Source organism: Schistocerca serialis, chromosome 5, assembly GCF_023864345.2.
Source record: "Schistocerca serialis cubense isolate TAMUIC-IGC-003099 chromosome 5, iqSchSeri2.2, whole genome shotgun sequence".
NCBI classification, from domain to species: domain Eukaryota; kingdom Metazoa; phylum Arthropoda; class Insecta; order Orthoptera; family Acrididae; genus Schistocerca; species Schistocerca serialis.
This window is the reverse complement of record NC_064642.1, coordinates 763,297,614-763,310,527: the sequence shown is the minus strand read 5'-3', so window position 1 is coordinate 763,310,527 and position 12,914 is coordinate 763,297,614. Positions and strand designations below refer to the sequence as shown.

General features: G+C 44.5%; 1 protein-coding gene across 2 annotated transcripts in view; it reads right to left on the bottom strand.

Moving 5' to 3' along the window:
• The window catches only part of LOC126481126 (mitogen-activated protein kinase kinase kinase 13), a 397,315-nt gene that overhangs the window by 74,068 nt on the left and 310,333 nt on the right, over positions 1-12,914 (bottom strand). The window contains exon 1 of one of the 2 annotated variants that reach the window (XM_050104666.1): positions 12,611-12,733. The exons of the other annotated variant lie outside the window; for it this stretch is intronic. Within the exon in view, the coding sequence (XP_049960623.1) occupies positions 12,611-12,654 (44 nt within the window). The 5' untranslated portion in view covers positions 12,655-12,733. Of the gene's footprint in view, positions 1-12,610; positions 12,734-12,914 lie in introns of those variants that run through there. 2 annotated transcript variants of the gene reach the window in all.

Sequence of the window (12,914 nt, the reverse complement as noted above, 5' to 3'; positions counted from 1 at the left end):
GAACGAGTGTTTTGTAAGCCACCTACTTTGTTGATGGACTACATTTTCTAAGGACTCTCCCAATGAATCTCAACCTGGTACCCGCCTTACCAACAATTAATTTTATATGATCATTCCAGTTCAAATCGTTCCGCACGCATACTCCCACATATTTTACAGAAGTAACTGCTACCAGTGTTTGTTCCGCTATCATATAATAATACAATAAAGGATCCTTCTTTCTATGTATTCGCAATACATTACATTTGTCTATGTTAAGGGTCAGTTGCCACTCCCTGCAGCAAGTGCCTATCCGCTGCAGATCTTCCTGCATTTCGCTACAATTTTCTAATGCTGCAACTTCTCTGTACACTACAGCATCATCCGCGAAAAGCCGCATGGAACTTCCGACAGTATCTACTAGGACATTTATATATATTGTGAAAAGCAATGGTCCCATAACACTCCCCTGTGGCACGCCAGAGGCTACTTTAACGTCTGTAGACGTCTCTCCATTGATAACAACATGCTGTGTTCTGTTTGCTAAAAACTCTTCAATCCAGCCACACAGCTGGTCTGATATTCCGTAGGCTCTTACTTTGTTTATCAGGCGACAGTGCGGAACTGTATCGAACGCCTTCCGGAAGTCAAGGAAAATAGCATCTACCTGGGAGCCTGTATCTAATATTTTCTGGGTCTCATGAACAAATAAAGCGAGTTGGGTCTCACACGATCGCTGTTTCCGGAATCCATGTTGATTCCTACAGAGTAGATTCTCGGTTTCCAGAAATGACATGATACGTGAGAAAAAAACATGTTTTAAAATTCTACCACAGAGCGATGTCAGAGTTATAGGTCTATAGTTTTGCGCATCTGCTCGCGACCCTTCTTGAAGACTGGGACTACCTGTGCTCTTTTGTAATCATTTGGAACCTTCCGTTCCTCTAGAGACTTGCGGTACACGGCTGTTAGAAGGGGGGGCAAGTTCTTTCGCGTACTCTGTGTAGAATCGAATTGGTATCCCGTCAGGTCCAGTGGACTTTCCTCTGTTGAGTGATTCCGGTTGGTTTTCTATTCCTTGGACACTTATTTCGATGTCAGCAATTTTTTCATTTGTGCGAGGATTTAGAGAAGGAACGGCAGTGCGGTCTTCCTCTGTGAAACAGCTTTGGAAAAAGGTGTTTCGTATTTCAGCTCTACGCGTGTCATCCTATGTTTCAATGCCATCATCATCTCAGAGTGTCTGGATACGCTATTTCGATCCACTTACTGATTTAACGCAAGACCAGGTCTTCCTAGGATTTTCTGTCGAGTCAGTACACAGAATTTTCCTTTCGGATTCACTGAACGCTTCACGCATAGCCCTCCTTACGCTAACTTTGACATCGTTTCGCTTCTGCTTGTCTGAGAGATTTTGGCTGCAGTGAAGCAGTGAAGCTCTCTTTGCTTTCGCGGTACTTTCCTAACTTTGTTGTTGAACCACGGTGGGTTTTTCCCGTCCCTTACAGTTTTACTCGGCACGAACCTGTCTAAAACGCATTTTACGATTGCCTTGAACTTTTTCCATAAACACTCAACATTGTCAGTGTCGGAACAGAAATGTTCGTTCTGATCTGTTAGGTAGTCGGAAATCTGCCTCCTATTGCTCTTGCTAAACAGATAAACCTTCCTCCTTTTTTTTATATTCCTATTTACTTCCATATTCAGGGATGCTGCAACGGTCTTATGATCACTGATTGTCGCTTGTTACGGCGTAAAGTCAAGAGCCGGCACGCCAGTCGGGAACGAGAGAGAGCAGAGAGGGCTGCGAAGACGACGCCAACCAATTGCACGCTGACCGACCCCTCTCCAAGAAGGCAACGCGACAGCAGCGGCCTCTATGCGAAGAGAACATTACCGACACGCCCTACTTGCCGCGGCTCAGTTCAAGAATAGCATCAAGAGTAGTCATTTCGCTTCCACTATGTAGCATTGTCTATACTTAAGAAACTTGCTCTGTCGTCCTTTCCTTGCGACACATTTGTATATATACAAAGTTAAGTATTGTAATCATTTCCTTTTGTAATAAAACCCATAATTACGATTTGCTTGAATCGTTGTCTAGCGATCTGAGAACGAAGGTTTCCTAGACACCCCATATTTGACGATTAGGCAGGATTCAACATCACTATTTGGCTGCAAATTCTCTTGAAAATCATACATGACCTGTATTTATGCATTCCGAGACAAGAGTTGTTTCGAATGCCGACGGGTTTCGTACACCGTATTATGCGTGGTAATGTGTTGCGTTTGTTGACGTTCTCCGTCCACCGCCTGTAACTACGCCGTCACTAGCTCCGTCCTCGGGAGGCAAAAACAGTTCTCGCGGCTACAGCCATGCAGCGCCATACCAGACGATACGGATAAATCCAAATACGTGACTGACATTTCTGATACGGTTATCTCTCAGATGCATTCACCGGCGAAACAGCACGACCTGCGGACTTACGTCAGAGGATGTTGCCCCGGGTTTCCTGGTCTACTGCACAGAGGCTTTGCTAAGATCTCTCCAAACCGAATTAGCGGTTGGACTGCCCTGCTTTCACGTTCTTACGACTGTGCTGGGAAGAGCGGCACGCGTATGATAAAGTCGTTAAGAAGCATTACCTGCACTCCCCCGAGTTTTCCTCTCCGCTTACTAGGATTGGGATACGGAACAGCGACACATCGAAATTTCGATATGTTGGAATCAGTCTGCGATATTTTTAATTTATATTTGTCTGGCCAATATATAGGTAATAGCGATATTTTGTGGCGATATAATCGAATAATATTATCATCATCATCATTATCTAACCCACAATAGAGGAAACTCAACTCTAATGTCTTTCCAATATTATAACATTTACAAGACGGGCCTTTTTTTCCCTTTTATTAAGCTCTTCGTGAAATTTTGACGGTTGTCAGTTGGTACTTTTGTAACCCTTATCACTCGACAGAAAGGCTGGTAGAAATGTCTGAAACGTAATTCTCGAAACCCCTTCTGTTTGTGTTGTTCGTTGAGTGTTTATATTGGAGATGTTGCTGTGTCATTTTGGTTATTTATTTTTTCATATGTTGTTGTAATATTTTTTATTATTTCCTATGATTTCTCTACATACATGTAGAATAATGTGTAATTAAATTTGGTTTCTGTTAATTAACTCATAAAGCTTACTTCTCACAGTTTTTAATAACTTGTGAAATTTGAAGCTATAATATGAGTTTTGAAACAAAATTTTCGCCACCTGTTTACTCGAAATATCTACATTGATGAGCCAAAACATTATGATCACGTGCTTAATAGCTTGTTTGTCCGTCTTTGGAACGAAATACGTCACTGATTCTGCGTCTCAGGGATCGGACAGTTTGTTGGTAGCTTTGTGGATGTAAGTAGCATTAGATGGCTGCGCACAGTTCATCTAATTCACGTAAATAACGTGCCGCCGATTTGCATACGCAGTGTTGGCGCCCGATAGCGACCCAAATGGGTTCCATAGGATTTACATCAAGCGAAACTGGTTGCCGAAACACCACCGTGAGTTCACTATAATGCTCCTCAAACCACTGAATCACGGTTCTGGCTCCGAAAAAATGGTTCAAATGGCTCTAAGCACTATGGCACTGAGGTCATCAGTCCCCTAAACTTAGAACTACGTAAACCTAACTAACCTAAGGACATCACACACATTCACGCCCGAGGCAGGATTCGAACCTGTGACCGATGCAACCGCGTGGTTCCGGACTGAAGCGCCTAGAACCGGCCGGCTCTGGCTCCGAGACACACACACAATTATACTACTGAAAGGTGACATCGACGTCGGGGGAAGACATCAAGCATGAAAGTATGCAGGTGTTTCACTGCTGTCAGCATGTCTTCGATTAATATCACAAGTCCCGTGCATGTACAGGAGAATTTCTCCCATAGCATAATACTGATCCCACCAGCCTGTGTGTTCTCCGAAACACTTGTTGCCTGCTCCAGCATTTTGCTCTATCGGCAGAGATACCACGGAGCACCATCCATCCTACTTTACAGAGCACACAAGCCTCGGAACCTCACGTTCTCTGAGGAGTCGTGGACTTCCAGCCGTTTAGCGCCTAGTGGTAGTTTCAGTGTCTTCTACCTCTTTCCGTAGATGTTCATTAACATTCGACCAGCTTCGCCGTTTTCGATTTACTCGTTCAAAGGCTGTTCGTAATAATAATTTGCCCCTTGTCAAAGTCGCTTATCTCAATGGATTTCCCAACTTGCAGCCCATATCTTGGCTAGGGTGATCCCTTGTCCGAGTCTGCTCCGCCTACATACTTTTGTTGCTGCGTTAAGTGCCTGCAACTGCACCAGGGGTCATCCAACGTCACGGTGGGCAGTGGTCATAATGTTTAGACTTACCAGTGTATATGTTCCGAGTATATGTCGAATATCGATATTTATCTTCCGATGTCCCCTACCGCTGACAATGTGTTCGGTGCTTAAAAGACTCTTTTACTCTTCCTTGACTTGTTGGCGTATTTCGGTGCTCCAGACACTATTTAAATCTATGAAAGAGTTCACATAACGAAACCTTATCAATCACCAATCTTCGACATATTTAAGACGAATATATGATCACTGCGATAAACTGCCGGTATCGGCGGTAGGCAATGAAAACCCCCTAACACAATCTGTCTGTAAAAACCTCCTAATTCCAGGAACCAGTAACTCCATTATCAAAAAGATATTTGAAAGTGCATGGATTTCTCTAATCTGTCAATAACTGGGCTTTTATACATGTAGTAACATTATCTATACAACTTTTTAAATCTTTTAAGAAACCGGCTTTACTTCTCCTGTAAAATTTTACGGAATGGGGTTACGAGGTTTCCATTGCCTACCCTCGATATATGCCTTGATGGTCATGTTGTGCTCCACGTGGTTACCACCCGTTCTCACACAACCTTCATCCTTCCTCCTCAAAGAATTACGAACACTTGTAAGCATCCCTCGCTGCTGCAGTAGCCACAAATCCGAAGCACTGTCAGGTGAAAAGGGGCAAGGTGGCGGACGGTGGCGGGGGGGGAGGGGGGGGGGAGGCATGTCTTGGACCACCTCGACTAACACCTCGCTCATTAAACGTTTATGCTGACTATAGTCGCACAAAGCGTACAAGATCGGGTGGTGCCCTGTCGTGCTAAAACCACATCCGTTGTCCTGCAAGGCCGGCCCCTGTAACCGAGCGGTTCTAGGCGCTTCAGTCCGGAACCGCGCTGCTGCTGCTACGGTTGCAGGTTCGAATCCTGCCTCGGGCATGGGTGTGTCTGATGTCCTTAGGGTAGTTAAGTTTAAGTAGTTCTAAGTCTATGGGACTGATGACATCAGATGTTAAGTCCCATAGCGTTTAGAACCATTTGAACCATTTTGTCATGCAAGGGTAACATTCTGTAGAAGCGAACGTCGCTCTGTCTTTGAAGCCGCTTGCATAAATATAATCTGGCATATCCTCCTGGTCCTTGGTAGCTCTGTACACGCAGCAGTTGATAAATTAAGTGATAATCACATTTGAACAAGTAACGTCTTTCAACACCAACTGTTCTTCAGAAACTTGTTTTAGGTTCGCCAACTACTCGTCGCAACATTCGCTAGTCCTTATACGGCATTGGAGCTCTGTTGTGACCCCTTGTCCTTGTCTGCAAGTCGCTCAAATAATCTGCTAAACCACTTTGTCTTTAATTTTTTTTTCTGCTGGAATGCGGCGTTCTAGGTCTCGTCCTGCGAATCTGAAGTGGATGTGTCCATAAACGCCATTATTAAAGCAAAACCATGGGACAGCACCGCATCTGCCGTTTCCCGAACGAAAGAATAGGAATTAGTTTCGCTGTTTAGCCTGTTAGCACTGCACGAAATCACTTATCTTGTTATGATACCATGACAAGAACAATATGGCTACGCACGTAATTGTTGACGTAGGAAACAGCTCAAACTGCTATGACTGATATCAGTACAGAGACAAATACAATCAATCCGATACGAGCAATGAGCTTCGACGGGAAGGCAGCCCACACCACTCGCTACCGAGTGTTCTCAGCGGAAGTGAAAAGCTCAGTCTCTACATCTTTGTGTTCCTGTACATCTGATTACAATTTTGTGCCCCTTTTGACTATTGTAACAATACAGAGAACTTCCTCTTACACGCTGAGTATACTCGCTTGACTTGAACCATGTTTGTCCAGTACACAATGGAGTAGAAGTATCGAGTTACTGTAGAACGACGAAACAGTTCAAAGAAGTATTAAAATCAGGCACTCCATAACAAGAATATCAGAACATTGCATGAGGCGAATATGAGATGATAAGCAAAGGAAAACAAAAAACGCTCCGCGAGAATATACTGTTGCGATGGAAGAACACCGCTTCACGAGAAACTACCGGTCAAACGGTACATAATTATTCTCAATCGTATGACACTTGTAGTAATTAACATTCACAGCACGACACTGTTATGCTATTTATTAAAGAAATAAAAGTCGATACATTTCTCTTATTTGGAGTGAAATTACGTAACCGAGAACAAGAGAGCGATGTATTGAATTTTTTAACGTAAAGAAATCAAATGATCAGATATCTGTAAACGTTAAATAACAATGTAAGTGGTTAAATACCAGGGCAGCTAGGGGCCAAATAAATATATCGGGTAATTACGCTAGTAGTCGCGGCAAAATGCGTTTAACGGTATTTTTCTTAAATTTTTTCAAACTGTCGAACACGATCTGCAATTAACGTAGAGTAGATCAATACAATGGTAGTCAACCTTCTTTACCTACTGCCCACTTTTGTATCTCTGAAGGCAAGAAAAATTGTGCAACCGCCCACCGAACTCACAGTAATGCTTACTTAAAAAATAGAGAAGTAAGTTTACTCATAAAATTAGATGAACTTGGGGTGTGATAAAATAGTTGGACAATATGGAATACCGTGATTTCTTTTATCCGTGCAGTGGTGGTCCCCAGGAAGAGATAGCTAGTACCTGTTACGCAAATTGCTTTGTTCGTTCAACGGCTACTCGCTTATCTGCTTCAAAATGTTCCCGTCATGCTCTTCATCGAGTCCAGTTCGTTTCCAGACCTCATACGAGTTACGGCGCAGAAAAACTGCTCGACAAATGTATTGGAGTTATGTTTTCAAAAATATGCAATATTACGGAAAGTTTACACTAATAATTACACCAAAGTAGTTTATTAGGTAAAAGAGTATTAGATCGATATGCGCTGCTATGTGTTAAGCATATTCATTGGGTTCTATTGTCACGCTGAGCAGTCCATGGCATGTCGGTCAATATGGATACGATTTTCAAGGCGCACCTTGGCTGTACAAGTGCTGAGATCGACGATTAGACTTGTGACGTATGCAAATACATGAATGTAAAACGCATCACCTATACTGCATAAACAAGTAATTGATCAGAACTTTGGTTTGAAGTTAATAAACATAAGAGTGTTTGAGAAATAAGAATGAATTCAGTTTGGACATTCATCTACAAAAGTAAATGGTATTCCATAATAATGAAGTTCATCTCTGTAATGCGGAGGGCTCGGCATTTCACCTGGCAGCATTCAATGTGTACAGAACCGCAACATAGTTCCTATCTCGTAGAACCTAGGGCGTCCTCATAATGTAAGTATCGATCACAATTTTTTTTTTTTTTTTTTTTTTTTTGGAGAAGTAAGCTGCTGCAGTCGTTTTTGCCATGGCTGTATAGTGGCTGATCCGAAAATAACAACAAAAGTGAAAAAAATCAATAACTGCAGTAGTATCGTCAGTAGCGCGACAAATTTTTTACGGAAATGAATAGCATTTTAACATACTTATTGCCAGACTTACATATTACTATATACAGACAGAGAGCGCTTCAATTGAATGCACGATTGGTGAAGGCTCTCATCCAAGCACAGGGAAACCGTCGAAGGAACCATCCCAGAATCTGCCGTCAATGATGAATTGGGGGGGGGGGGGGAGGGGGGGGGGGAAGAGAGACACACACACGAGAAAACGTTAGTACAATTTCGAGGTGGAGCAACCCTGCGCCTCCCGATTTTCAGCACTTTTCGGCAGAGCCAGCAGTTAGTGCAGCAGGGTACTATAGTCCAGAGGTATGTTGTGAAGATTGCAACAACTGAACAGAGCACCTTGTGAAACCATGGGGAGTTTTGCAAACAGTCGTAGTTGTTTTTCGCTTGTACCAGCCAGAAAATCCTGGCGATGAAAAATTGGTATTATAACTGTACATTTTTTTCTTACTGAAAATGTTTCAGTGCTTCTGGGCATTTATTTGAATAGTGGACACCATTACTGGTAGTACTGTCAAATTATTTATTGTACGTTTAATCATTTTAATGGCTGTACCCGCAATATAGTACACAGACCAAGGTAGTTTTGGTGTAATGATCACGCAACTGCAATCATGTCACGTGTCTGAATCTGTAACTCATTTGTTCTGTTGACTGGGTTACAAAAGTCAACTTCCGTCTGCACTTTCCTCATTTAGGTTTTCCGTGATTTCCCTAAATCACTCCAGGCAAATGCCGGGATGGTTCCTCTGCAAGGGCACGGCCGACTTCCTTCCCCATCCTTCCCTATTCCGATGAGACCGATGACCACGCTGTCTGGTCTCCTTCCCCAAAACCAACCAACCAACCGTCTGCACTTTCGAGAGCCCGACCATCGACACTTCAGGGAACACGAGGTAATCATAACGCAAAAGTTGCGGTCAGTACCTAGGATTCTTCTACAAGAGCTGTGGTAACACACGGTTACGCAACGGTCCAGCCGGGGGGTGCATACCAATGGATTGGCTTCGGCTTCTGACATGGCCGCAGTGAAGCGTCTGCCGCTCGGCCATGCCCTTATCTTTGCTTTCTGATTCTCATTTATTCGGCAAAATGAAGGATCGTCTGGGTGGACTGTGACCTGTCCCTGGTCATGCAATGGCTACGTGAACGAAGAGTCGGTTACGGTTCAAGTAAGTCAACAGGCACTGGAACATATATACACTAGACGATTGTACTGACAGCGAGTATTATCACGGTTGTAATGGACGGCGAAAGTTCAACAGAAACAAAAGCAGCATCTGCTGGGCCACTAGGAACCTTTCTGGCATCGCTAACACTCTCAGGACAGGTACACGATTTATGAGAAGCGAGCAACGCAATCAGATGAGCGCTTCTCTACAGGAAAGTAATTTCGCTGCGTAATAACACTGAAATATTAAACGCCTTGGACACTATTTTCTCGTGGGGCAGTGCACGGTAGCTCTCCTTACAGGTAATAAACGGAAGGTAATTGCCGTAAACTGAGGAAAAGACAGACATTGGCTTGCGTTTATAGTACGGTTCTGAAGCCTGTAAAATAGTTAAAATATCAGGGTTAACACAGTGAAGCCGAATGAAACTGAGCTAACATGTGCAATCAGTAGTAAGGAACGCGTGTTGCATACGCCAAGAAACTGCATACAGTTCTCCAGAAGCATATATTTGGAGTATTCCTTCAGCAGCACCACCACCCTTTACCGGGCACGTACTGTGCGTATTATATATCCACTTTCGGGTACCTGGTTAAAGAAAGGTCCTGAAGGACCTAATGCTGCATGGTGAAATCAGTATACAAATAAAGTGCCGGCCGAAGTGGCCGTGCGGTTAAAGGCGCTGCAGTCTGGAACCGCAAGACCGCTACGGTCGCAGGTTCGAATCCTGCCTCGGGCATGGATGTTTGTGATGTCCTTAGGTTAGTTAGGTTTTACTAGTTCTAAGTTCTAGGAGACTAATAACCTCAGCAGTTGAGTCCCATAGTGCTCAGAGCCATTTGAACAAATAAAGAAGTACACGAATGGGATACGAGCAGCATAAAAAAAGAGCAAGAGCGCCCCTATCGTGTGTTTTCCGTACCTGAAGGACGATATATACACGGTAATTCTGTCAAAGACAGCAAAGAACGTGGAAGAGCAGCTGAACGGAATAGATGTCTTGAAAGGACTATATAAGATAAACATCAACAAAAGAACAACAATGGTAATGGAATGTAGTCGAATTAAACCAGGCGATGGTACAGGTATTAGAAAGCCTGGAAGTAGTAGATGTGCTTTCTATTTGGGCAGTGAAATAAGTGACGATGGCCGATGTAGACTGGCAATGGCAAGAAAGGCGTTTCTGAAGACGTGAAATTTGTTAACATCGTACACGGATTTAAGTGTTAGAAAGTCTTTTCTGAATGTATTTGTACGGAATGTAGCCTTGTACGATAAACAGCTTAACCAAGAAAAGAATAGAGGCTTCTGAAATGTGGTGTTACAGAAGAATACCGCATAGTATATGAGTAAATCGCGTGACTAATGAGGTGGTACTGAATCGAATTAGGGAGAAAAGAAGTTTGTTGCACAAGTTAACTAAGGAGGAGGAATCGGTTGATAGGACACATCCTGAAACATCAGTGATCACAAATTCAGTATTACAGGGAAATGTGGGAGGGCGGGGAGGGGGGGGGGGGGTTTAACCTGTAGAGGGCAAAAAAATTCCAGTAAACGTGGTTCAGCGAACGGCCCGTTCGCAAGGTTCAAATGGCTCTAAGCACTATGGGACTCAACTGCTGAGGTCATTAGTCCCCTAGAACTTAGAACTAGTTAAACCTAACTAACCTAAGGACATCACAAACATCCATGCCCGAGGCAGGATTCGAACCTGCGACCGTAGCGGTCTTGCGGTTCCAGACTGCAGCGCCTTTAACCGCACGGCCACTTCGGCCGGCCGCCCGTTCGCAAGGTAACTGCCACTGTGTGATTAATTACCGCCGCTTACTTCGGTGTGTAGTATTCGTCTAGTTAGTACAAACTGCATGGTAAACTTTTCGATCAATTAATTCGGCTCAAATTTCACCTGTGGCCTATGGTTGCAGAATGTGGTACATGTGTGATGGAACAGCAGGACATGATGTAAGAGGACACGCAACGCGCCAGTATGGTCCAAGACGGAGAGTTCGAGCAGCGCTTGCGTATCACCCCCCACCCCCACCCCCCTCCCCAACATAGCCCGATACCTGTCCTCAGGCTCTGTCTGTCTGTAGTCATCTCAAAAGGCAGGCGTGAAGCAACATTCCCGATCATACGACTGAACATCTGGACCAATGGATGTTCAGCCTTGTCAAGATTTGCGACTTGTTGAAAGAATTAGTAGCTGACTGCAGATGGTTCTAATGGCTCTAAGCACGATGGGACTTAACATCTAAGGTCATCAGTCCCCTAGACTTAGAACTACTTAAACCTAACTAACCTAAGGATATCACACACATCCATGCCCGAGGCAGGATTCGAACCTGCGACCGTAGCAGCAGCGCGGTTCCGAACTGAAGTGCCTAGAACCGTGCTGACTGCAGAGGCGAGGACTTTACTCCATCCTAATGCGATGATGACAATGATGACAAGTTGAACACTTTTTCTAACAGATACGGTACTACTGAACAGTAAATTGTAATACTTGTAACGTGCTGAAGTAGTGCTTTATTTCTTATTAATGTAGGCCGTGGGTGAAAAATGAGCCCGACTAGCTGGGCCTTTGATCGAAATGTTTCCATTCCAACTAAGTAGGAGAATATTCCCGTACTAACTACAGTGGGGGTTAGCAAGCAAACGACTCGTTTGCGGAACGATGTTTACTTGAATGTTTTTTTCTTCTTCCACACGTGTCAGTTTCCGCCTCTAATTTTCATAATTATGCAAGAAACGCCGAAGTAGTCGTCCCGGAATTGTCTGTTATGTAATATAAGTTTACTGAATATATCTTGCGGTTTTAGTTTTTATAACGGAAAGTGCGATAAGTATGGCGCGAACGCTGGCGTCGTGTTACGCTGCTCGTCTGTCTGTCTGTCACAACCTGTATTTCATGTTCAGATTCACTGTACTCTAAACTATAAAAGGACTGTACGAAATCTGCAGAGCCTGCAAACCCTACGAAATAGAGGCACTACACGGAGTCTACCACGGCTCGTGGGGCTCCCCACCCCAGTGCCTACCCAAACTGCAGACGAGCATAAGGTTCCCTGAAAGTTCAAGAGGGATTACCTGTCAGCACAAGTAATTCCTAGAACGCGCTAATACGGTGACCAAACAGGCCAAAAGAGAGCGTAACATGCGACCTGTCGCCTTGTCGTCAAGAATGTAAGGTTACCACATGAGGGCAGAAAGCTTTTCATCTTCTGTTACCGAAGGACACAAACAAATGAGAACTCAGTAAATGTAACACAGAACAGAAGGCATTAGCATGCAATTCCACAAGGTAAAACAGTGCACACCGTTTCATTACAAATTACGAGGAACAATGCGAGTGCGTATTACATTGAAGTACGCGGTATGACGTAATAACTACAGGTAACTCAAACTTCACGCGACAAGTAGTCGCAACTACCACACTGTTTCGTAACAGCCACCACTACCGATTGCTTTCCGAAGAAACATTGAATACTGTGTCTCACACCGATGCCGAAACTACGTAGACCTCGCAGTTATACCAGAGCCGGTTGTTGCCGCAGTTAAGATAGCGTGACAGGACGTAAACTACGCTGGTTGGCAGAAAGCCGAGGCTGCGTACTCACAAGCTACTCTTGACGTCGGCGCTGGGCCACGGACGGGGCTTCATGTCTGCTGCACTGTAGCTAACTAGTAACTCGACTGTCTGCTGGCTACTGGTTGCTGCGCACACACGGTAGCTGCCGGAGAAGCAGCTAGCGACTGGCGAGCGCAGCGGCTGTCCCGGCCGGCGGCCGCTTATCGCCGCTACGGCGAGACAAAGGTCGCATCTCCCCCCACCCCGCCGCGCACCATTCCGTTCCTCTCACCTACTGCCGCGCACTCCGAGGCAGCCCACAGCGCCCACACCTGGGACTCCACAGACTTCTT